Source organism: Oncorhynchus gorbuscha, linkage group LG14 (assembly GCF_021184085.1).
Source record: "Oncorhynchus gorbuscha isolate QuinsamMale2020 ecotype Even-year linkage group LG14, OgorEven_v1.0, whole genome shotgun sequence".
Taxonomy (NCBI): Eukaryota; Metazoa; Chordata; class Actinopteri; order Salmoniformes; family Salmonidae; genus Oncorhynchus; species Oncorhynchus gorbuscha.
Window position 1 is genome coordinate 15,228,102 of NC_060186.1, and position 22,496 is coordinate 15,250,597.

Here is a 22,496-nt window from a genome sequence, read left to right on the forward strand (position 1 = left end):
ATCGATTCATTTGACAACATGAAGTGAAGTCAAATCATTTATTTTCTATACAAAATAGGGGCCATTTCACTCCATTTAAACATGCAAAAATTACATTTTTTAAAAATGTATTTTGACCAATTTCAATATTGAAAAGAAAACAGCTGATTGGTATCAAAAGTGGTAAAAGATTAAACACTCAAACAGTTCAGTGGTCACCATTCTTCTCTAGATCTTTCTCTTCTCTCTATTGCTTCCTGGCAGAATAAGACACTCTGTCTCTCCAGCTCTGTTCTCCTCCCTGTCCCTGGCCTGTCTGTCTGACCAGAGGGGTGCATCTCTGTGTGTGCAAAGGGTATCCAATCTCTCTGTTCAAAGCTGTTACTGTCCGTTCCTCCAGCACGTACCTGCCTGGTAGGTGGCACCAGCCTGCACTATGCAGCACCCGGGTCCTGTCTATGGAACGAAAGCCCGGTGCTGAAGCAGGACTGGGTTTGAGTTCTGAGATCAGGTTTCTGATGTCACTCTGTGGTCCGAACACTGTGGTCTGGAAGGCAGACCAGGTCCTGGGAGAAGAAGACCGTCGGTTCTGTCTGTTGTTGTGGTTCTGGTACTCCACTGGTTCTGGTTTCAATTCTGGCTGTGTATTGCGGGACTTGTTGGATGGGGCTGACAGGGATCTGTTTACGGAAGGGTCCAGAGGGGTGTGTGTGGTGCCCCTGTACCAGGCCAGGTGGGAGTGGAGGGGTGCAGCTGTATTGGGTCTGGTCCCACTGCTTAGTCTCCTAGTGGAGATGTGGGAGAGGGGTGTGGACCTGGGGACCTGAGGGGTCAGAGGTCTCCTGGATTCTGTGTTTAAAACCCTAAAAGGACAAAGTTAAACTCTGTTAGGTCCAATGACCTGTAACTTTCTCTTAGATCCTATGAAAATGCAAGAAGAAAATGTTAGCATTTTAAATTGTGTAGGAGCTGAAGAAGGCTTACTGTTGTAAGTCCCTGGTCAGTGTGTGATCAGACCCCAGGAAGCAGATATACAGGTCCAGAGCTCTCTGCAGCAGTTCAACAGCCTCTCTACTCTCTGTCTTACCGGAGCCATGAAATATCTGCCTGCCTGCCATGACACACACAAGCTCAACATATCACACTCTGTGCAGTTGCTAACAGTCAAGAAAAAAAGTGTAAGAATGATTGAGAGTTGTGCTGCCTCTGTTTGAAAAATGAAACAATTACCAAGTTTGACCAAGGTGCCTGCGAGGCTGAATCCCTTCGCCTGAAGACACGGCGATGCGGGGGGACAAAGCTTCATGTCCTGGTCTTTGACGTGCACCGTGTGTCGATACAGCTCCACTGCTAGCCTCTGCCTCAACCTGAACACGTCACATCTTCACCACACTGTGACATTCATATACTGTGACTGACTGAGTAAACTACTGAGGATCGGATGGGAGGAGGAAGAGAAAGAAGAGGGAGAACAATGACAGAGAATAAACTACTGAGGAGACAATGGAGGACACAATTAATGACGAAAAAGAGGAGAAGAAGAACACTAGAAGAGTAGTCTCACCCTGCTGTGTCAGCGCAGGTGTCGGCCAAGATGTCTGCCAGGCATTCCTCCACCTCCACCACTAGAGGGTGCTCTTTACCATACCAGCGCCTCCTGGTCTCCAAGGCAACCTGGAGGTGCTTCTCAGCACCATGTGGGTCTTGCAGGCTGAGTCTGTCACATTTTAAAAGATCATGACAATCTTAGCTTGCCTAAATTGAGACATAGAGTATCAAAAGTCATACACGTGGGTTTAGGTCTAACAACGGAAAAAGACATAGAAACCCCTGTAGCTGAACCTATGAAGTATAAAAGCGTCACGCATGAGACTATACCTATTTATGCTATTTAATACACACCTGTGTATCCCACAGAGCAGTGATACAGTGGCCTGAGCACACAGGTGGAGTTTGTGGTGTCCCATATTGATGATGTCACTGAGTATCTGAGAGGCCTCGATGGTTTGGACATCTGCAAACAGCAGCTGACAGAGCACACAAAGCAACTGCCCTGATAGGGGTGAAACATGAAATACATATCATTTCAGCACACTAAAAGCATTTACTTACTTCGTGAATGAAACAGTACATCATCAGGTTGATTATTTAAAACATGAGACCCATAGTGCACCAACTCTCTGGACAGATACCCTTTCCAACAGTGATCCTCTCATGTCTCTCAAGGCAGGTAGCGGTGTGAGTCTGGGCAGTCACCAGAGCTGATCTACAGTATGTCTCTGCCTCTCTGTGCTGGTCCGTCTCCACATAGAGCTCAGCCAAAGTCTGCCGCACTGTCAGCAGTAACATCACACTCTCCCCGTCTCTGTCCTGCTCACCAGCCTGAAATGACAAGAAATTGGGAAGCAGAGCGATCATTTCAGCAGGCTGTATGAAAGCCTTTCATAATTCAGTGTGAGTCTATACACTAAGAACATAAAATGGTATTACTAGAGCAATTACAGTGTTAAAGCAAAGTCTTAGCATCGTGGCTAGGATTTAAAGGGACAATCCACTCAAAACGATCTTCTTGTATTTTTTCAAATTAGTCCACTGTTGACATAGTCCCGAAATGTTTTGCATGTCAGCAGTTAAGTTCTATTTTTCATCATCATGATGATGTACACAGTATCGACAGTGGACTAATGAAAGCTAAAGAAAATAAACTACAGAAAATAAAGTTTCCCTTTAAGAGTGAGTGGTGGGTCTAACTAACCTGTGTGAGGGTGTTCTCAGCCTGCAGTAGGATCTGCTCTGCTTCCTCCTTCCTGTTCAGACAGAGCAGCAACTCAGAGACCAACAACTCCACTCTCCCTTTCACACCTGGATCCCACTGACAACCATCTTCTACGGGTGGGGAACAAACAACAAAAACATAATCGCCACAACGGATCACTGATGATGACTGGTAACACGAAGACATCCTCAATAATCAATTTGTTATCAGTGATGAATAACTACCTTTGCCGTTACTATGGGACTCAGTCATGAAGGCCATGTTGCTGTGTGCCTCTCTCTGCTCTGGATTGAATAGAGACAACAGCTACATTATTTACGGATGGTATATCTACAGTTCCATGTCGTTATAACTGATCGCCACTGAATGCGTGTTGAAATATGTAACCATGATGATTTTACCTGTATGTGTAGCAGGAGGGAATGCCCATCGCCCTGATTGGATAAAAGTAGGAGGTTGGCTTCCCTTACCCAGCAGGCTCTGGTACGAGGTGTTGGGGTCATAACCTCTGAGGATCAGGACAGTCCAGTACCTGACAACATCCATTCTCAGCTGAGGAGACTGGCTCCAAGTTGCAGACAGGTGCTCTACAGTCCTCGGGTCAGATAGTATGTGGATACAGTTATGTAAATAAATGATGGATAAACATGTGAATCTGTAATCTGATTTTAAAAAGTCTCACCCAGTTTTAAAGTGTTAAGTTAAATATATGATATGATGACAGTTAATCTGTGGCTAAACTATTTTACCCAACAGTAACTTTGTGTGCCCCTAGTGTCCTTATGTGTGAAGTATATGTCCATGCTCTTACTGTGGATCTATGAAGAAGGTGTGTAGCTCCCTCCAGGCCCCACTCTGCTCCAGGTGCCAGGGAGCTCCTCCAGGATCTGAGGCCAGCTACAGAGCTCTCTGCCCTGCCTCTGGAAGAACTGGGCCAGGCTGAGATGGTAGCCCCGTCTGGTCCTCCTCAAGCCCCCTGAACCTTTACCGGGACGGACCCCTACAGATCAAAAAGTAGAAGACTAAGGAGAAGTGGAAATGAAATGATTGGTCAGTTGGACTCCTTAGTGCAGAAGAGTTCCACTTACATGCAGATACTTCACTTTCATTGTTAGACAAAATGATCAACCAAGTAAAAGCACCACCATGTTTGAAGGACAAACAAATGAAGGCCATTGTAAAATGTCCATTCTATGCTTTCTATTTCTAGGCTTGTAACTTCCGCTCCCATCTGCCACTCACTCAGCAGGAGGAGGTCCATGGCTTGGCCCATTGATTGATGGGTGAGGCTCAGTGTTCCATTGGGTCTCTCCTGTACCCAGGGCCCAGCAGCAGTGCGGAACCGGGCCCACTCCAGAGGTAGAACCCGTATGGACCCAGGATAACCAAGAACCTCCAGCAGGACCAGGACCTGCTCCTCAGTCAGCCCAGCATGGGAGAGGTGAACCAGGCATAGAGTGTCCCATACCCAGCCTCTGAGATCTGGAGAGAAGGAAGCAGTAAGGTTAGATACAACAATTCATCATAGAGTGCCACAACTAACAATGTTAATTCTTCACCTTTATTGAGAAAACATTACATTGGTTATTCTTGCTGTACGGCACTTAAAAAAAATCACAACTGAATAACTAGAGAGGGTAAAGATGATCCCACCTATCTTGGACACCTGAGAGCTAGGCCCTCCCGTTCCTTTGGCTTGACTGGCCGTACCCTCACTGACCCCGCCATAGTCATTGATCCAGCGCTGAATCACCCTGGCCCACAGCTCCGCCATAGAATCCACTTCCACATACTCCTCTATCAACTCCTCCTCCTCCTCCTTTCCCCTCAGGATGCGGCACGTCTGCAGCTCGCTAGCCACCACCGCCAGGAACAGCGGCAGGCGGCCCATTCCCGGCCTGGTAGTGGTTCCCAAGATGAATTGCAGTAGGGTCCTGTGCGGCTCCTGGCAGGGCAGGGTAAGGTGTCGGAGCAGGACGCTGCGGCGGACCCAGGGGTCTGACAGGCCGGGCCAGGGGAGGATGTGAACGTCTGGGCGGAGGGTCAGCCTCTGGTAGGTGACATCTGTGGAGGTCGCTGTGATGAGGATCTTACACTGGGGAGGCAGAGGGTCAGGGAGCCAGCATAGGTCCTTCACCTGTCAATTAATAATAAACGTTATGAATTCATGTTCACTATATGAAACAATACGCTTTGTTTTTAGTCTTGATTTATTTGAATGTTATCAATATAAAATACACTGTACAAGAACCACCACTGGTAGTGGTCTGGGCAGAGTAAGGCATTACCTCCTGCATTGAGAGCCCGAGGGTCCCGGTAAGTCTGTCTAGTCCATCCAGAACTAGAACACAGGGTCCCAGAGCAGCCGCAGCAGAGAAGGCCTGAACCACAACATGATCTGGCTTTACATGGTGCTGCAACCCCTCACTCCACTCAGCCTGGGGCCCTAGTACAGAGACACAATAACAACCCCTAACTCCACTCAGCCTGGGGCCCTAGTACAGAGACACAATAACAACCCCTAACTCCAATCAGCCTGGGGCCCTAGTACAGAGAGAATAACAACCCCTAACTCCACTCAGCCTGGGGCCCTAGTACAGAGACACAATAACAACCCCTAACTCCAATCAGCCTGGGGCCCTAGTACAGAGACACAATAACAACCCCTAACTCCACTCAGCCTGGGGCCCTAGTACAAAGACACAATAACAACCCCTAACTCCAATCAGCCTGGGGCCCTAGTACAGAGAGAATAACAACCCCTAACTCCACTCAGCCTGGGGCCCTAGTACAGAGACACAATAACAACCCCTAACTCCACTCAGCCTGGGGCCCTAGTACAGAGAGAATAACAACCCCTAACTCCACTCAGCCTGGGGCCCTAGTACAGAGACACAATAACAACCCCTAACTCCACTCAGCCTGGGGCCCTAGTACAGAGAGAATAACAACCCCTAACTCCACTCAGCCTGGGGCCCTAGTACAGAGACACAATAACAACCCCTAACTCCACTCAGCCTGGGGCCCTAGTACAGAGACACAATAACAACCCCTAACTCCACTCAGCCTGGGGCCCTAGTACAGAGACACAATAACAACCCCTAACTCCACTCAGCCTGGGGCCCTAGTACAGAGACAGAATAACAACCCCTCACTCCACTCAGCCTGGGGCCCTAGTACAGAGACACAATACCAACCCCTAACTCCACTCAGCCTGGGGCCCTAGTACAGAGACACAATAACAACCCCTAACTCCACTCAGCCTGGGGCCCTAGTACAGAGACACAATAACAACCCCTAACTCCACTCAGCCTGGGGCCCTAGTACAGAGACACAATACCAACCCCTAACTCCACTCAGCCTGGGGCCCTAGTACAGAGACAGAATAACAGTAAATGTGTAGCCTTAACAACGAGTTGAAGAGAAATACCACAATATTTTGGTATTGGTTTCATTAGCACACTGTTGATACAGTCCCAAAATGTTTTGCACGTCATCAATCACGTTTTCAAGATATAGAACTTTCAAAATATATGTGTCACAGTTTGATTCGTGCACTAATGAAACAAATACCAAAATAGTGTTTTTTTTAATAAAAAAAAATATTTTAAGTTTCTCCTGGGCTGCACTAAAAATAAATACTAAAAGCACTAATAGCCTCTGTCTATGGCCGTCTGTTTATGCCATGGCCACGTGTGTCACTGAACCACAATGCATCTACATGTATGACATCGTCGTTATATCTTGTAGTTTATTATTTGCTGTTTTATTGTATTACCATGTTGATTTGTTTATGGTTTGTTCTCAGGGCACCATTGAGAATGAGACCCTGGTTTCAATTAGGTTCCCCTGAATAAATCAAATGTATACATCAAAACTAGAAATACCACACTAGTTACTTAGAAGAGTGAGATGAGAGGGAACCATCGGTCTGTCTCACTGGTCTAGACCAGACAAGTGGTATGACACTGTTGACCTGGTTTCTTTCTTAAGATCAAGGTCAGTGTTTTGGTTTCTCACAGAGTAAAGACATCTTTTTTTTTTAAAGTCATTATTGAAGTACATCTTATCTAGCAGTAAAGGTTATATTCACCAGAAAAGTAATTGAGTGTAAACACATTTCTGAATAAAATGTCAAATTGGGAATGTAAGTATACAACAGTGCTATAACGGGTTACATTTGGAATTGGATGACAGAAGTGTCATATGCTGATGTCATCGTAGTCGTTTCTATCCCTCACAGACATAGGCGATCACACTCCGGAGTGTTTACCACAATGGGCCAGGCGTAGCTCAGTGGTGATGCGTCTCAGTACAGATCTGATATCCACACTGGAGCTGCTGATTCCACAGAAGTGAGGGATGGCCGGAATTCTAGGATTCTTCTTCCGGAACTCCTGAAGCCACCGGGCGGCCAGTGAAGACTTCCCACAACCCCTTTCACCACAGAGCAGGAAAATAGACCCATCGGAATCACGTTTGTCATAGTCGCTGAGGGCAAAAGAAAATAGGAAGGACAGTCAAAATATGTTTTCCAATAATAAAACAAATATCTTAACACTATGAATGCATGACTCCATCTACTTTTAAGTATGGCAAATCTCACAGTAATTCACCACTGATTCCAGCTTAATGTGGACACCAAAATGCTTACCCTGTTAACTTAATGGTTGAATTCCTTGAGGTTGCTAGACTCTGAGACGTGTCAGAATGAGTGAGAGAGGCAGTAAATGTGTTGAGTGCCTCCGTGACAGCAGTGGTTTGGGTGGAGGGGGCAAACCAGCGACACAGAGCCTGGACAGCACCTTCATGATAACATCTATCAAGGGAGTCCAGGAGGCCTAAAGCGCAGGGGAGAAAACACTGCTTTAGGGCTTGGAAGATCAGGCAGACCACTGAAAAACACAAATATGAACCAGACTGAGCTACGTTAGTCATCTTCGCCGTCTTTTCAAAGCTGGTTGAACTAAATGGAATTAAACAAAGTAGATGTAAACAGAACTAGCTCAACTAACAGAACTGAGCTGCACTGGTTCACTTACCGGAACAGGTTGGCTGCAGGTCCAGGGACCCATAGAGCTGTTCCATGAGGCACTTCCAGTCCCTCTTCACTAGGTCCCCCAGATCCTGCAGCGTTCTGAAGAACCTTACAGGTTGCAGGCTGTCCACTACCCTGTTCTTCAGCTCCCTGGCTCTGTGTCTCTCCTCCGCTGTCAGTTTGGAGAACACGCTCAGCAACGACCTCTGACCTTCATCTGTGTACCTGTCTTCATCCTCCTCTTCCCCATGGAAAGAGTAGTCTCTGAAGTAGAAGAAGCAGTGTCTGGTGTCACCCATCAGGGCTGCCTGGGTGATCTGCAGCTCTGTCAGGGAGCACTTCTGGTTCCTCCCTGTGAGGACCCAGGGGTAGCCTCCATCTGCTGCAACATGCAGGTTCCTCTCCACCACAGAGAGGGCTTCTCGTTCTGGACCAGCAGCTGGGAGAGGTGTGGGGTCCTGCTGCAGCCTGAAGGGGCCGTATCGGTGTCCCAGGAGGCAGAGGAAGGAGGAGGAGCGGGTGATAAGGTCTAGGCTGATCTTCAACTGCTGGGAGGAGAGGGAGGTACTATTGTCAGGGAGGTCAGAGGGACGATGGCTCCCCCAGTCAACCCACTGGGTGTCCAATGGTCTGAAGCAGGTGCCTCTGGCCTGGCAGAGGGCATCCAGATGAGGGAACACCTGTGTTCTCAGGTAGTGCCACTCCTGAGACAGATCTCCAGGTACGGAGCACAGCACGGGCTGGAGAGGAGCAGTAACAGGAGGGGCGGTGGAGTACGACCCTCCCCGGCCTCCCTCCTGTGGGTCCATCTCAGGCCGTTGTAGCTGTGACCTGCTGTGCCCGTCTGAACAAAATAATGAAAAACAAGCATATCGGGAATAATCATCAACTAGATATCTAGCCACAGTGTTTGGCAAGTACATGGTATTATTGGTGTAAATATTAGAGGTTGACCGATTAATTAGGGCCGATTTCAAGTTTTCATAACAATCAGTAATCGTCATTTTTGGATTCCGATTATGGCCGATTACATTGCATTTCACGAGTAAACTGCGTGGCAGGCTGAGCACCTGTTATACGAGAGCAGCAAGGAGCCAAGGTAAGTTGCTAGCTAGCATTAAACTGATAGTTTTTTTTTTTTACAATCTTCACATAATCACTAGTTAAATACACATGGTTGATGATTTTACTAGGTTAACTAGCTTGTCCTGCCTTGCATATAATCAATGCGGTGCCTGTTCATTTCTCATCGAATCACAGCCTACTTCGCCAAACGAGTGATGATTTAACAAAAGCACAATCGTTGCATGAATGTACCTAACCATAAACATCAATTAATTTCTTAGAATCAATACACAGAAGTATATATTTTTAAACCTGCATATTTAGTTAAAAGAAATGCATGTTAGCAGGCAATATTAACTAGGGAAATTGTGTCACTTCTCTTGCATTCATTGCACGCAGAGTAATTATATATGCAACAGTTTGGGCCGCCTGGCTCGTTGCGAACCAATTTGCCAGAATGTTACATAATTATGACATAACATTGAAGGTTGTGCATTGTAACAGCAATATTTAGACTTAGGGATGCTACCCGTTAGATAAAATACGGAACGGTTCTGTATTTCACTGAAAGAATAAACGTTTTGTTTTCTAAATGATAGTTTCCGGACTTAATGACCAAAGGCTCGTATTTCTGTGTTTATTATATTCTAATTAAGTCTATGATTTGATAGAGCAGTCTGACAGCGGTGGTAGGCAGCAGCTGGCTCGTAAGCATTCATTCAAACTTCACTGCGTTTGCCAGCAGTTCTTAGCAATGCTTGATGCACTGCGTTGATCATGACGCCCAGCCTATCAACTCCTGAGATTAGGCTGGCAATACTAAAGTGCCTATTAGAACATCCAATAATCAAAGGGAAATGAAATACAAATGGTAGAGAGAGAAATAGTCAACGCGTCATAATTCCTATAATAACTATAACCTTAAATATCTTAACTGGGAATATTGAAGAACTGGGAATATTGAACCACCAGCTTTCATATGTTCTGTGCAAGGAACTTAAACGTTAGCTTTTTTACATGGCACATATTGCACTTTTACTTTCTTCTCCACATCTAAATTAAGATTAACTCACACCTAATAAAACCCAATTTGTGAAAACATCTAGCTTGATGTAGGCCAAACCTGTAACATAAATAAACACGTGTGTGAGTGTGTCAGATATGTCACATGTTTGGTGGACTGTGGACAGGACCCATTTGAAGCTGCATCGCGGTGTCTTCTGACTGGCCATTCTTCTGGCAGAAGTTACAGGAAGCGAAGGCAAAGAGAAATGGATTCAGGCAACTGTTGGCATAGGTCAGTAATACAACTGGGTAGAGAAGTTTTTCAAGTTTTCAGACTTGGCCAAATATCCTGACAACTTGGAATGGCATTGAACAGATGACAAAAGTCACAATGATGCTGGTCACATGTCTGGTCATCCTGAACTTTCGGGAAGAAAGCTGAATGTTTCACTCTCTTATGGAGGCGGATGTAGGATGTTAGTCGGAGGGAGACAGGTATCGAAATCACCAAACCTCCCACCCCAGGGCTATACTTCTGTTTACTATAAGAGATGTAAACACAATGGAGATGGTTGTCCTCCCCCTCCTCCATGTTGACTGTCAGGAACGGTGAAGATATTACAACCACAACACCTCACAGTATGGGAAACAACCACCTCCCCAAACTCCCCTCACGCCACCTGACCCAGCACTGGGGTGCAGAACTTGGTAGTAGCGCTGGATACTCATCAACAGGATGGTCAGCAGGCTGGGAATGTACAGCAGTAGGCAACAAAGACAAACAGCTTGCAGAGACTGTTGCCCAAGTCCCAGCTGAAGAGTATTGCATAGACCAATAGCGGCACGCATATTAGCAGGCTCAGCATATCTGACACCCCAGGCTCAAGAACAGTTTCATACTCTATTTGTATTAGTACAGATGCCAACAGCTGATCACAGCTATGTTATGCCCAGAAGATAGCAGAGAGCCAGGACGACTCCACTGATCATGGTACCAGTCGGTGGAATCAGGGATTCCAGAGGTGCAGTTGAAGTTGGAAGAGTTACAGGTGGAGGAGTTGAAACTGTCAATCGTTGTGAGACTGAAGATGAGGGAGAATGAGTTCAATTGAATGTAGACGAGCAGCTGAATGTTGTTAGCAGTTGAGAGGTGGGTTGGTAGTGTCTGCACCTGAGTCGCTGGCATGGTTTCAAAACGAGGAAGGAGAAAAACTCTGATCACATGAAAAAGAAAGGGGAGGGTCTATTCCATACCAAATATTTTTACCTTTATTTAACCAGGTAGGCTAGTTGAGAACAAGTTCTCATTTGCAACTGCGACCTGGCCAAGATAAAGCATAGCAGTGTGAACAGACAACACAGAGTTACACATGGAATAAACAATTAACAAGTCAATAACACAGTAGAAAAAAATGGGCAGTCTATATACAATGTGTGCAAAAGGCATGAGGAGGTAGGCAAATAATACAGTTTTGCAGATTAACACTGGAGTGATAAATGATCAGATGGTCATGTACAGGTAGAGATATTGGTGTGCAAAAGAGCAGAAAAATAATTAAATAAAAACAGTATAAAAAACAGTATGGGTATGAGGTAGGTGAAAATGGGTGGGCTATTTTCCTATAGACTATGTACAGCTGCAGCGATCGGTTTGCTGCTCGGATAGCTGATGTTTGAAGTTGGTGAGGGAGATAAAAGTCTCCAACTTCAGCGATTTTTGCAATTCGTTCCAGTCACAGGCAGCAGAGTACTGGAACGAAAGGCGGCCAAATGATGTGTTGGCTTTAGGGATGATCAGTGAGATACACCTGCTGGAGCGCGTGCTACGGATGGGTGTTGCCATCGTGACCAGTGAACTGAGATAAGGCGGAGCTTTACCTAGCAAATATGTTGTTTTGAGATCTACAGCCTGTGACAATTGCACAAGCAAGTGAATGCTGGCATTTGAAATAGATGAGTAGCTATTCCAAATAGACTAATTTCATAAATCAAAGCACGCACCTGGACACACACACACACACACACACACACACACACACACACACACACACACACACACACACACACACACACACACACACACACACACACACACACACACACACAAAGCCACGTGTGAATGGACAATAGTTGACAAACAAAATTCCATAAAAGTTTTGATACCTGTACTAGCGGCCAATAGTTCGTTCCAGGGATGGTTGCCAGATCACAAGGCCAATAGTTCGTTCCAGGGATGGTTGCCTGATCACAAGGCCAATAGTTCGTTCCAGGGATGGTTGCCAGATCACAAGGCCAATAGTTCGTTCCAGAGATGGTTGCCAGATCACAAGGCCAATAGTTCGTTCCAGGGATGGTTGCCAGATCACAAGGCCAATAGTTCGTTCCAGAGATGGTTGCCAGATCACAAGGCTGTCTGTGTGATCCCGATTAAAATGGCTCACGTTATAAATACATCTGAACGCTATCTGTAGGGTAGATGTTTTTCCTGGCAAAATATATGCATTTGGCAAACTAAAAGTATGTTTGTAGGTAGTCTTGATCGTTTTAGTACAGCGTCGATGTCAATACATGCCTGGTACTTCGCTGAGAAGTTGTGCATGACAAGCCATAGCAACAGTGGTAGTCAAGGTGAACGTATGGGCTTCCGGATCAGCCTATCATAAATTGTTACACTGTAAATGTGCTGATGAATGTATATATTTCTAATGACGTGTTGCAATGTATCAGACATGATCTTATCGCTTTTTATGATAACAAAATCATTGTTAAACGTGTTATTCGGCCAATGGAAACTAGCCACGTTTTGAACATGTACAATCGGCCATGTAATACCACGATTGGAAGATTGAAGCGGCGAAATCTTCTGCCATTGGTTATTGTTGCGCGTGGGGAGCAGGTATAGGTCCACTTCATCAACCCACCGCCTCTAAAGGGGGATCAGATAAAGTTGTCTACAACCCTGGACGCAGTTTCAAGCATATGCCGGGGTGTAGGAATAAAGTAAAATATAGTAAAATACGGGACTAGGACTATAGTGCTATATTTTTGTTCTATTAAAATGAAGCGAATGTATGTCTCCTTTCTGCTCTTCTAGCTTTCAGTAAGTATGAGTTATAAATTGCATAATAGAATATAATTTCAACTTCTTTGCTGCTACTTGACATGTCATGATATTTTCTTAGTTGCAAGATAAGCAGCAGTAAATGTGCTAAAATGCCATCTTTTGATTGCAGTGCAATGTTTTGTTGACCGGTGAGTGTGTTAAATGGGGTTACATCGTAGAGGACTGAATTACAGGTTTCTGGTACTTTCTCTTAATCTGATTCCTGTGGAGCCAGACTAATGCCTAATGCTTATCTTTTTTCATTCATCATATCTGGACGTTATTGTTTGCTTTATGGGCACGTTAGTCTTACTGAACATTTTGTACATATTGACACTGCAATGTCATACCTAAGCCCTCTGCTTCCACAACCACAAAACAAAAGCAGGATTCTGAACACCTTGATCCCACACAGTTATACTCTATTTGTACCAGTTATCAACAACTAACTACCAGTGGTGGAAAAAGTACCCAATTGTCATACTTGAGTAAAAGTATTTGGTTTTAAATATACCTAAATATCAAACATAAAAATAATTTCAAATGGTTGTAAGTCTTTACGTTTTATGGTTTTGTACAACAGCTTCAAACAGCTGAAAAAAACTATTTTTGGTTATGGAAAATATATTTATCAGAGGTTCACATGGTACAGTAATTCTCTACACAATACAAACTTAGAATTTTAGCAACCAGGAAATGGCAAAGCGATTTTTGCATATTGCATCTTTAAATTTCTTCTCTGTTCCATCAGGTTGACTCCGATGACCTTCCTCTGAACGTCTCAAGAGAATCTCTCCAGCAACACAAACTTCTGAAGGTGAGGCTTGCTTTCAATTCACTCTATCAAACAATGAAACCCACCTAGACCTCAACCACTTTTCACTCAACAATTCTGCTAACAACATACTTAACATGCCTCTTCGGCCAGGTCAAGAAAGAAGCTGGTTCGCAAGAAGCTGGTGCACAAGACCCTGAACATGATCAAGAAGATCACAGAGGAGCACAACGAGAAGTTCTGGAAGGAGTTTGGCACCAACATCAAGCTGGGTGTCATCGAGGACCACTCCAACCGGACCCGTCTGGCCAAGCTGCTGCGTTTCCAGACCTCCAACAGCGACACGGTGCTGCCCAGCCTGGAACAGTACGTAGAGAGGATGAAAGAGAAGCAGGATAAGATCTACTTCCTGGCTGGGACCAGCAGAAAAGAGGTGAGGGTCTAGATGAGAGCACTACTTTGTGATAGAAAATAGAATATGTAGGTTTGTAAATGTAGAGCATAATAGAGTTGGTTATAAACCTTGTAATGAAGAGTCAGGATCTGTAAAACATAGTAGCCTCCTTTCTATATCAAATGTCCGACAGTTTGCTGAATCGTACACGGAGCTTAATTTCCCCTCCATATTAATCCGGTTGGCCGAGTCGTCTCCCTTTGTGGAGAAGCTGTTGAACAGGGTTTATGACGTCGTCTACCTGAGAGCCTGTGGATGAGTACTGTATCCAGGCCCTACCGGAGTTCGACGGCAAGCGCTTCCAGAACGTGGCCAAGGCAGGGTAGCCTAGTGGTTAGAGCGTTGGACTAGTAACCGAAAGGTTGCAAGTTCGAATCCCTGAGCTGACAAGGTACAAATCTGTCGTTCTGCCCCTGAACAGGCAGTTAACCCACTGTTCCTAGGCCGTCATTGAAAATAAGAATTTGTTCTTAACTGACTTGCCTAGTTAAAAAGTTAAAATAAAAATACAATTTTTAAAATGAGGGTGTCAAGTTTGACGAGAGCGACAAGACCAAGGAGAAGAGGGAGGCCCTGGAGAAGGAGTATGAACCTCTCACAACCTAGATGAAGGACAAGGTTAGGGGTCTTCTCAATAGGCTCAATGGGAATGTGCATTGTTATTGGATAGACACTAGTCAGATGGCATCTCCTCTGTTTGAAAATGTTTGCCCAAGTGTTGAAGAAGCTTAAAGCTGAATCTTCTCTGTTTGATCGGTCTGTAGATCGAGAAGGCTGTGCTGTCCCAGGGGCTGAGCAACTCTCCCTGTGCCCTGGTAGCCAGCCAGTATGGCTGGTCCGGTAACATGGAAAGGATCATAAAGGCACAGGCCTACCAGACAGGAAAAGACATATCCACAAAGTGAGCAATGTGAAACCATTTTGACCTAATGTAACAGTATATGTTCTGTAGGATAAGACATCACTCACAAGAACTCGTAGTGGCTCAAGTCTTAAAGGGTGTCGACATAGTTTCTGCTTATGTTTTGACAACTTTTATTTCTGTTCAGTTATTATGCAAGCCAGAAGAAAACACTGGAGATCAACCCCAAACACCCTCTGATTAAAGAAATGTTGAAGAGCATAAATGTGAGTACCATTTAGAATTCAACACAAATTGCTTTACCGCCCTTCTATTTCAAATGTACCCCAATGAATCATACATACTGTTAGGAACCTATCAAATTCTCCTCCCTACCTCAGGATAATGCAGAGGACTGATGCCTCAGACCTGGCTGTAGTGCTGTTTGAGACGGCCACACTACGGTCAGGCTACCAGCTGGCTGACACCAAGGCCTATGGAGACAGGATAGAACGCATGCTCCGACTCAGCATGAACGTGGACCTCAATGAAGAGGTACGCTCAATATAACTAATATCACCCACGTGCAAACAGGATCTGAATACTTACTGCTACTTTACCAATATAATAAACACTGACTATGCAAAGTGTGTTATAATGCAGTACATTATGGCTGGATTCTGTATACAAGAACTGATTTGGGGAATGGGCACGAAGAGATGTTAAGGTATATCTTCGCTTATCTTAACTTCCTTACCCGTCACATCCAGAGGAGGAGCCAGAGGAGGAGGTTAAAGCAAAGCAATATATAGTAAGACAATGGATAGTGATGGTCCTTTTTGCTTCATGTACAGATGTGTTTCACTTTGCTCTTTCCAGGGAGCCACAGGAAGGTATGAACTGTGAGACGGACTGAGCGAGGGGGTGGGAGGGAAGGGTGAGGGAGCGAACTTGGGGGGCAGAGCTTTGACTGGAACTAGGTCCATTTTCTCTGCTGAAAAGAATCAGGTGGGTGTTTGGATTTTAGTAGCTTCTGTTGATTATTTTCTACATTCCCACATTAATGTAAATGTGTTACTATTTAACTGAGGCGGTTATGGAGTGTCGACTTCCTGTCACGAGAAACATTAAATGTTTCCGGAAAGGTAATCTCTCACCTGTGGTGTCTTTACCTGTCATTTCTGTTCTTTTTTAGCCAATAGTCAGCCAAGTCCGAATTTCCACAGTCAAATCTCCAGCTTTTTATTTAGGAAAAGGCTTTAAGAGATCACATTGTTGAGTTTCAAGTCAAAACAACCAATACAATTATGCTCACTCATCTCACAATGACCATATACATTTTTGATTCTGTACCCATCTAGCTTGGAGTTCTTGAAGACGTTTTGATAGGAACCCTCAAAGAAATACCATCTCAAAAGATGTTAAAACAGCAATAGGACTTATCAGAAAGAGGCCTCCACAATATTTACTGTTCAGTCTGAAATGACCCTACACAACCTCTGTTCAACATCCCTCAGATTTTACCCTCAGGCCGTACCAACAAGAATTTCCTGGAGGGGTCTGGGATGAATCACTTCTCCCACCGGTCCAGGTGGACACAAGGGTAGTTAGTCCCAGGGCTTGAAGCGGCTGTTCCAATGCAACAGGTGTGCCCCCTGGAGGAAGGTCTCAGAGTTGCGGGCGTCTGGGCTCCAGCCTATAGGAAAAGAGAACAGAATACACAGTAAATCAGCCTCTCGAGATAGCTCTATCCTACATTATGACACCCAAGCCTGTGTACCAGACCCATATCTCTGTACATGGCTCTGCTGTGCTATGTATGAGGTGTGGTGATGTCATCAAGGTGAGGTGATCTCACCCAGGTGTCGGACGTGCCACAGGGGATCGATGATTGTGTATTTGTCATGGAACACGGTCAGCATAGGAGGAGTCGCCACGCCCCCTGCCATGGCACTGCTGCATATGTTTTCCCTAGGGGAGGAGGGCATCAAAGTAGAACATTTTATATTTCATTTCCCTTATGATATTCAAATGAAACAGAATTAAGTTTTCATAGGATTATCTGTTTATAATTTATTATTGTTATAGACAGCAGGGATAATTACTTATGGATTCACCTGGTCTTAGGTCAGTTTGGTGGTTATGTGGAAAGGTATGATCACAAGTCAAACATACTTCTCTACTCATTTTAAGTTCTCCTGCAACTATTTCTCCAGCTGTTTGGTGATCTTCTGTTTCTTCCACTCTCCAACGTCGGCCACAAACACCCCAGGGTTAAAGGAGCAGTCGCTGGGGTTGATCCCCAGGTCTCTCACTTCCTGTAGCCCAGGAAGCCCATGTACGTTGTCTGGGAGACAGGTTCATTAGGGAAGGAATTTGATTTGGATTCAGATTTGGAGACAAACTGATCAAGTTTATTCAGCATTGAGATGTATGAGACTGCTTGTCGGGTTGTTATTTCAGAAGGTAATTAGAGAGCATCTTCTAGGTAGAGAGTATCTTCTAGGTAGAGAGAATCTTCTAGGCTAGGTGTAGGATAAACTCAAGTTCAATATATTGTCCTTTACCAAGATTGATTGTAATAGAGGTACCGCCAATCTTACTTAGGCAAAAAATGCCCTCTTGTGCAAAAATAAATAAATAGGCACTACCCTGCATTCCCCTGCTGCGCACCATCTTATGGGTGGAGGGCAGGTCACAGTCTGTGGCGAAGGCAGCAGCATGGCCTTTCTCCAGCTTGGTATGGTACAAGTCCTTGATGTCACTTGTCGTCACTGAATGTAAGTACTGAAAATGCAGACACCCATTTATCTCAACTACAGCTCAAGACAAAACTGGACTGAATGGCACAAAGATAAGGACACATTTCTGTACCTTGCACAATGACATCACCCTCTTGTGGCTGATATCAAGGAGCGGCAAGTAAAAGCATACAAAGTTCAGCTGCAAAACAATCAAAACAGGGACTTTAGGGACAGTGACTGTGGTTAGGTTATAATTAGTTCCTATGTGGGTGCTTGTGTGAGTGTGTTACTCACTGGGTGTAGCAGGTCTGGTCGGGAGGAGTCTGGTTTCACCTTTCAGAACCATGGGGGTTGAACTCCAGAAGCTTACACTTAATGCCCTTAAGCGTGGTCTTCTATGTAATGTCTATGAAAACACAAATGAATGACAGTTCAACTCACTCCATTTTAAAGTCATTTCTCAGTTGTCCTTTAAGGCCTTTATTGAAACAATTCAGATAATTCATTAAAACATCCTGGGTTGGTACTAGGAACTAAAATTGCTACAAATCGGTGACAATGGAAGGGGAGAGATTAGTGTGAAACACCTTGTCAGCTTGATGGAATCACGAAGAGTGACAATGATGAAAAACACGCTGGCATCTGTGTTGCTATAGATGCTGTTGATGGTTGCCATGGCACTGCCCATTCGTTCCTCCACAGCACAGATTACATTTACATTTAAGTCATTTAGCAGACGCTCTTATCCAGAGCGACTTACAACCACTGGGATGTCATCCTCTCCCTCCGCAGCCTTCTCCACAGGAAATGTTGGCGCACGCTCTGGGTCCTTCCTGGTTTCTGTGAGGAAAGTACAACCAGTTTGGGCTTGGTCAAGTTTGACCTAGATGGCCTACATGTCAATGCATACACACAAACTAAGTGTGCCTTTAAAAAATATATATATTATGTAGTCCTGTCCTTGAGCTGTTGTCTATTGATATTCTGCATTATGTCATTCTGTATTGTTTCATGTTTTATGTGGACCCCAGGAACAGTACTGTAGCTGCTGCTTTTGTAACAGCTAATGGGGATCCTAATAAAAAAACAAGTATTTTTCTATCTATTTTTAAAAGCTATTACAATTATTTAAATTGCTAAGTAATTTGCCCCCTAAAAGCTATCCCATAAGAGGCAGAGGAAATGCTTACTTTTTAAATCAACAAACATTCATAACCTCATGCCAACTGCTGTTCTTGGCAGGTTCTAGTGCTGCCAAGTCCTAGTTCCCTTCTCGAGCCGGGCCTCTGAACAGCTTACTGTACAGGAGTAGACACACTATGAGAACCAGCATCATGAGCAGGATATGGTTTACTGTGACACAGCAGAGAGGGGGAGAGAAAGGGACCATTCAATAAAGTCAGATGCAAGAGAACTGAAGCAGAAGTCCTTCCAAACCGGATCAGTTTTACTTAAGCACAGTTTCCACTATAATGCTGTCACCTCTTATCCAATCATGGCAGATCACATATTGCTGAGATACTCAAACATGGCACTCATTGTCTTTTACGACTCATCCTCCAGGTGGCATGACTAATTCTACCTAATAAAATAGTTATACCTGCCCTTCTCTTCCTATCCACCCACCTCAACCATGTGTCAGCTGTAGTCAACCCGAGTGGCATCAATCTTGTGCCGACACGTTCACCCCTGGATGACCTAAACTGTCTGCCTCAACAATAACAACTAAATGGTCATTAAAATATTGCTTCACTTCTGGCAATGTTTAAAAACCAGGCTACCCGCTGTACTCTGTGCCAAAAATCAACTGTTTGTGTTGTTTGAGTAAAGGAATCTGTTAACTTTCTAAGTAAAGAATAGACTGTGTAAAATAAGGGTGTAGAACAAGGCACAACTGTTGTGGAAACGAATTAAAAATCCTTGAATGGTTGCATCATGTATTGAATGTGAAGAACAGATGACTGAGATGATGAAACGGGACTATTTTACAGGCCTGCTTTCCTGGTTACCTCATCAGTGTTGAGGAACATTTGGGGTTAGAGAGCGAGAGAGAGACAAACATAATTTATGGAGGTGTTGGAAACGTTACAACTCAGCTGAGGCAAAGTATACTCCAGAGGAATCTGGGGAGGGTTGTGCTTTACCATCTCCGCCACAGCCACCATGTTTACAAGAGTATTTACATGCAACAATGTTTTATTACACATTTAATATATATATGAAAAAGTAATGATGTCAAAACTTAATTACAGCGGCAATCCTGTGGTCACTCACTTTTCCTCAGAGTCTTTGTTCATGTTTCTTCCAGCCACATCTGAAAAGACAGAGAACCCCAGACAGCAGTGAGATTCAAAGGCAGACAGACACTAAGACAAATAGATAAAGAGTAAGCGAGGGAGGGACTGCAATATTCCTTGGCATTTGTGCACAGTTGAGGATCCAGAAGGGTGTCTTCACAGACAAATCCTTCCCAGAGGTGCTCCAGAACAACATCTGGCAGTCCTCTCAGATAGTCACAGTCCTCGCCACAGCTGTTAAACACAGGAAAACCCCCTTGACAAACATACCTCCAAATCAACACTAATAGTTTAAAATTGGGCTTCACATGAGCCTGAGTAGGCGAGGTACCCTAATGGGTACTGGTAAACAAACCAGAACCCATCAGGGTAACTCGCCTATCCACAGGAGGCACTTAGGAAGAGTCATAAGAACATAGGCCTAATGATTGGCTGCAGATGAGGAGGCAAAAGACAGAGTACTTTGGGCAGAGTGAAATGTGATTGGGGGTACAGTTAACAAAAACAAATGTTGAGACCAACTGGTTTATAATATTAAATCATTTAGTGGGTGCTTATATTGTCCTATTTCACACATGTAAAAGTGTTTATTATACACATGTGTGTATTGGAGATTGGAGATTTTTTTTGCATATCCCAACTCACCCTGAGACACCCTTAAAGAGTGGGGTCACTATTGTCCACCGCAAATGCAGAACTGAACAGACATGAGAATTGCATGTCATGACTTTTGTACCTGGTCACTCTCTATATTACTTTATCAGCATGGTAAATGTATACTGTAGCCCAAGGTGTTGGCTAATACAGTTATAGCTAATGTAGTATGCAGTACATATTGCACTGTTTCTCTGTGTGATATACATGGCACACTAAGGGCCTGGTGAATCAGCGCGCATGTGGATCTGGTTGTCAAGAGACTCTTGGTACTTCCTTCCTAGTGGCATTTTTCAGTAAGCTTTAGTCAGCCTCTAGAGAGAGACACTCTATATCCCTCTATTTGTTATGCTTAAATCCTAACTCTCGACATTGATGTCTCTCCGTCTCTCTCACCCACTGTCTCTTTTGGATGTAATGTGTAAGTAAACAGTAGAGGTGTAAACTACTCTATAAGCAATCAATAAAAGTGACATGACATCACACATGTAAACTAACAAAAACTAATTCGGCTGCGAGATGATCATACTGTACTCTTCTGCCCATTTTCAGAGAAAATACTTCCACTCCATTGATGTCAGATATAAATAATAATATCTATATTAGTTCAGACTTTTCACACATGCTGCAGACAGATTATCTGGGCAAGTTCTCCTCCATAGAAAGCATTACTATCCAAGACTGAGCCAGTAGAAACGACTTGGTAATGTTTTTTAGTGGTTGTAAAATATCCATTAGGTGAAGTGTTTTGCACCCTTGTCTTACACAACATTAACATACAAATGGTGACAGAGTTGGGATTGTGTTCATTTGTTTTTTAGAACACTTTTCAGTGTTCTCTACACACATGCTCTTTGGGTCAACTTTCTCTAAATGAATCCAAACTAATCTCAATAATAATTAAATGTACAGAGATGGATAGTCATAAATATTGCTTAATCGGGAGTGTACAAGATTAAGTTGTTTTTAATAGCCTCCTGTATGTGAGATTTAAAACATGTAGAAGAACTAGGGAATCCTCGTTAAACAAATATTTTACTATCTGTTCTGGTAAATGAAATGCACAGTTTCTTCACAAAAGTGAACCGTCATTCAAGGTGTCAAAGAAGTCAGTGCCGACTGTTATTTTTACACTCCGCCTCTAAACCATAGTCTGGCTTCATAACCACACAGGCTACGTCAACTACGATAAGGAAACATCAAGTAGGCTCCGAAGTAGCCTAGTTGCTGCCATGTGGCACACCTTTTTCATGGAAAGCGTATGTTTTTTTCCTCCATTATGGGCAACTACTTAGCGGATATCCAACCTAGGAAATACAGTAGCCTTACATTAGTTTATGTAACAATTACACAAATGAATTTTTTTAAATATCAGATGAACCTATAGCAATCTACTCAATGCATCACACGTAGATTATGATAATGATTTAAAAAAATATATATGAATATTACCTTCTTAAAAATGGGTGTGTCTACTTTTATAGCTTTAGAGCAATGCAAGCTATGTACAACGCACACAATCAAAGCAAAACTCTAAATTCAACAATGCGTCATAAAATAAATTAACTTAACCCTAACTATTAACTATCCACGGTCTCTGCACATGGTCTTGAATAAATGCTACAAAGAGAAGCTACTTCACCCACTCAACTTTACATATTTTTTTCTTCTTCAGGAAGTTCTTTCCAGTTGTGTCTAATCTTGTTCACCCATGGAAAGCTCCGCGGGTGCCACATGCCTTGTAGATAATTACTGAGATTGCGGT

General features: G+C 44.0%; 2 protein-coding genes, 1 long non-coding RNA gene and 2 pseudogenes across 3 annotated transcripts; 2 read left to right on the forward strand and 3 right to left on the reverse strand.

Annotated features, from left to right (window-relative positions):
- Window positions 1-3,184, reverse strand: LOC123994531. The gene is made up of 9 exons (XM_046297234.1): window positions 3,157-3,184; window positions 2,980-3,039; window positions 2,735-2,786; window positions 2,172-2,361; window positions 1,882-2,032; window positions 1,544-1,696; window positions 1,210-1,346; window positions 964-1,090; window positions 1-842 (listed from the first exon to the last, which is right to left on the reverse strand). Exons 4-9 carry the CDS (start codon window positions 2,326-2,328, stop codon window positions 227-229), a joined length of 1,341 nt encoding a protein of 446 aa, XP_046153190.1. The 5' UTR covers window positions 2,329-2,361; window positions 2,735-2,786; window positions 2,980-3,039; window positions 3,157-3,184; the 3' UTR covers window positions 1-226.
- Window positions 3,185-3,209: 25 nt separating this feature from the next.
- Window positions 3,210-12,560, reverse strand: LOC123994530 (tetratricopeptide repeat protein 41-like). Its single transcript, XM_046297233.1, has 9 exons — window positions 12,027-12,560; window positions 7,798-8,637; window positions 7,410-7,596; window positions 7,029-7,246; window positions 5,044-5,201; window positions 4,409-4,892; window positions 3,998-4,237; window positions 3,567-3,755; window positions 3,210-3,350 (listed from the first exon to the last, which is right to left on the reverse strand). Exons 2-8 carry the CDS (start codon window positions 8,600-8,602, stop codon window positions 3,574-3,576), a joined length of 2,274 nt encoding a protein of 757 aa, XP_046153189.1. The 5' UTR covers window positions 8,603-8,637; window positions 12,027-12,560; the 3' UTR covers window positions 3,210-3,350; window positions 3,567-3,573.
- Window positions 12,561-12,706: 146 nt separating this feature from the next.
- LOC123994532 lies at window positions 12,707-13,785 on the forward strand. Its single transcript, XR_006831663.1, has 2 exons — window positions 12,707-12,963; window positions 13,718-13,785. It is a non-coding gene; the product is annotated as an uncharacterized LOC123994532 (long non-coding RNA).
- A 92-nt stretch (window positions 13,786-13,877) lies between these two features.
- Window positions 13,878-15,964, forward strand: LOC123995904 (annotated as a pseudogene).
- On the reverse strand, window positions 15,366-19,945 carry LOC123995905 (annotated as a pseudogene).
- Window positions 19,946-22,496: the final 2,551 nt, after the last annotated feature.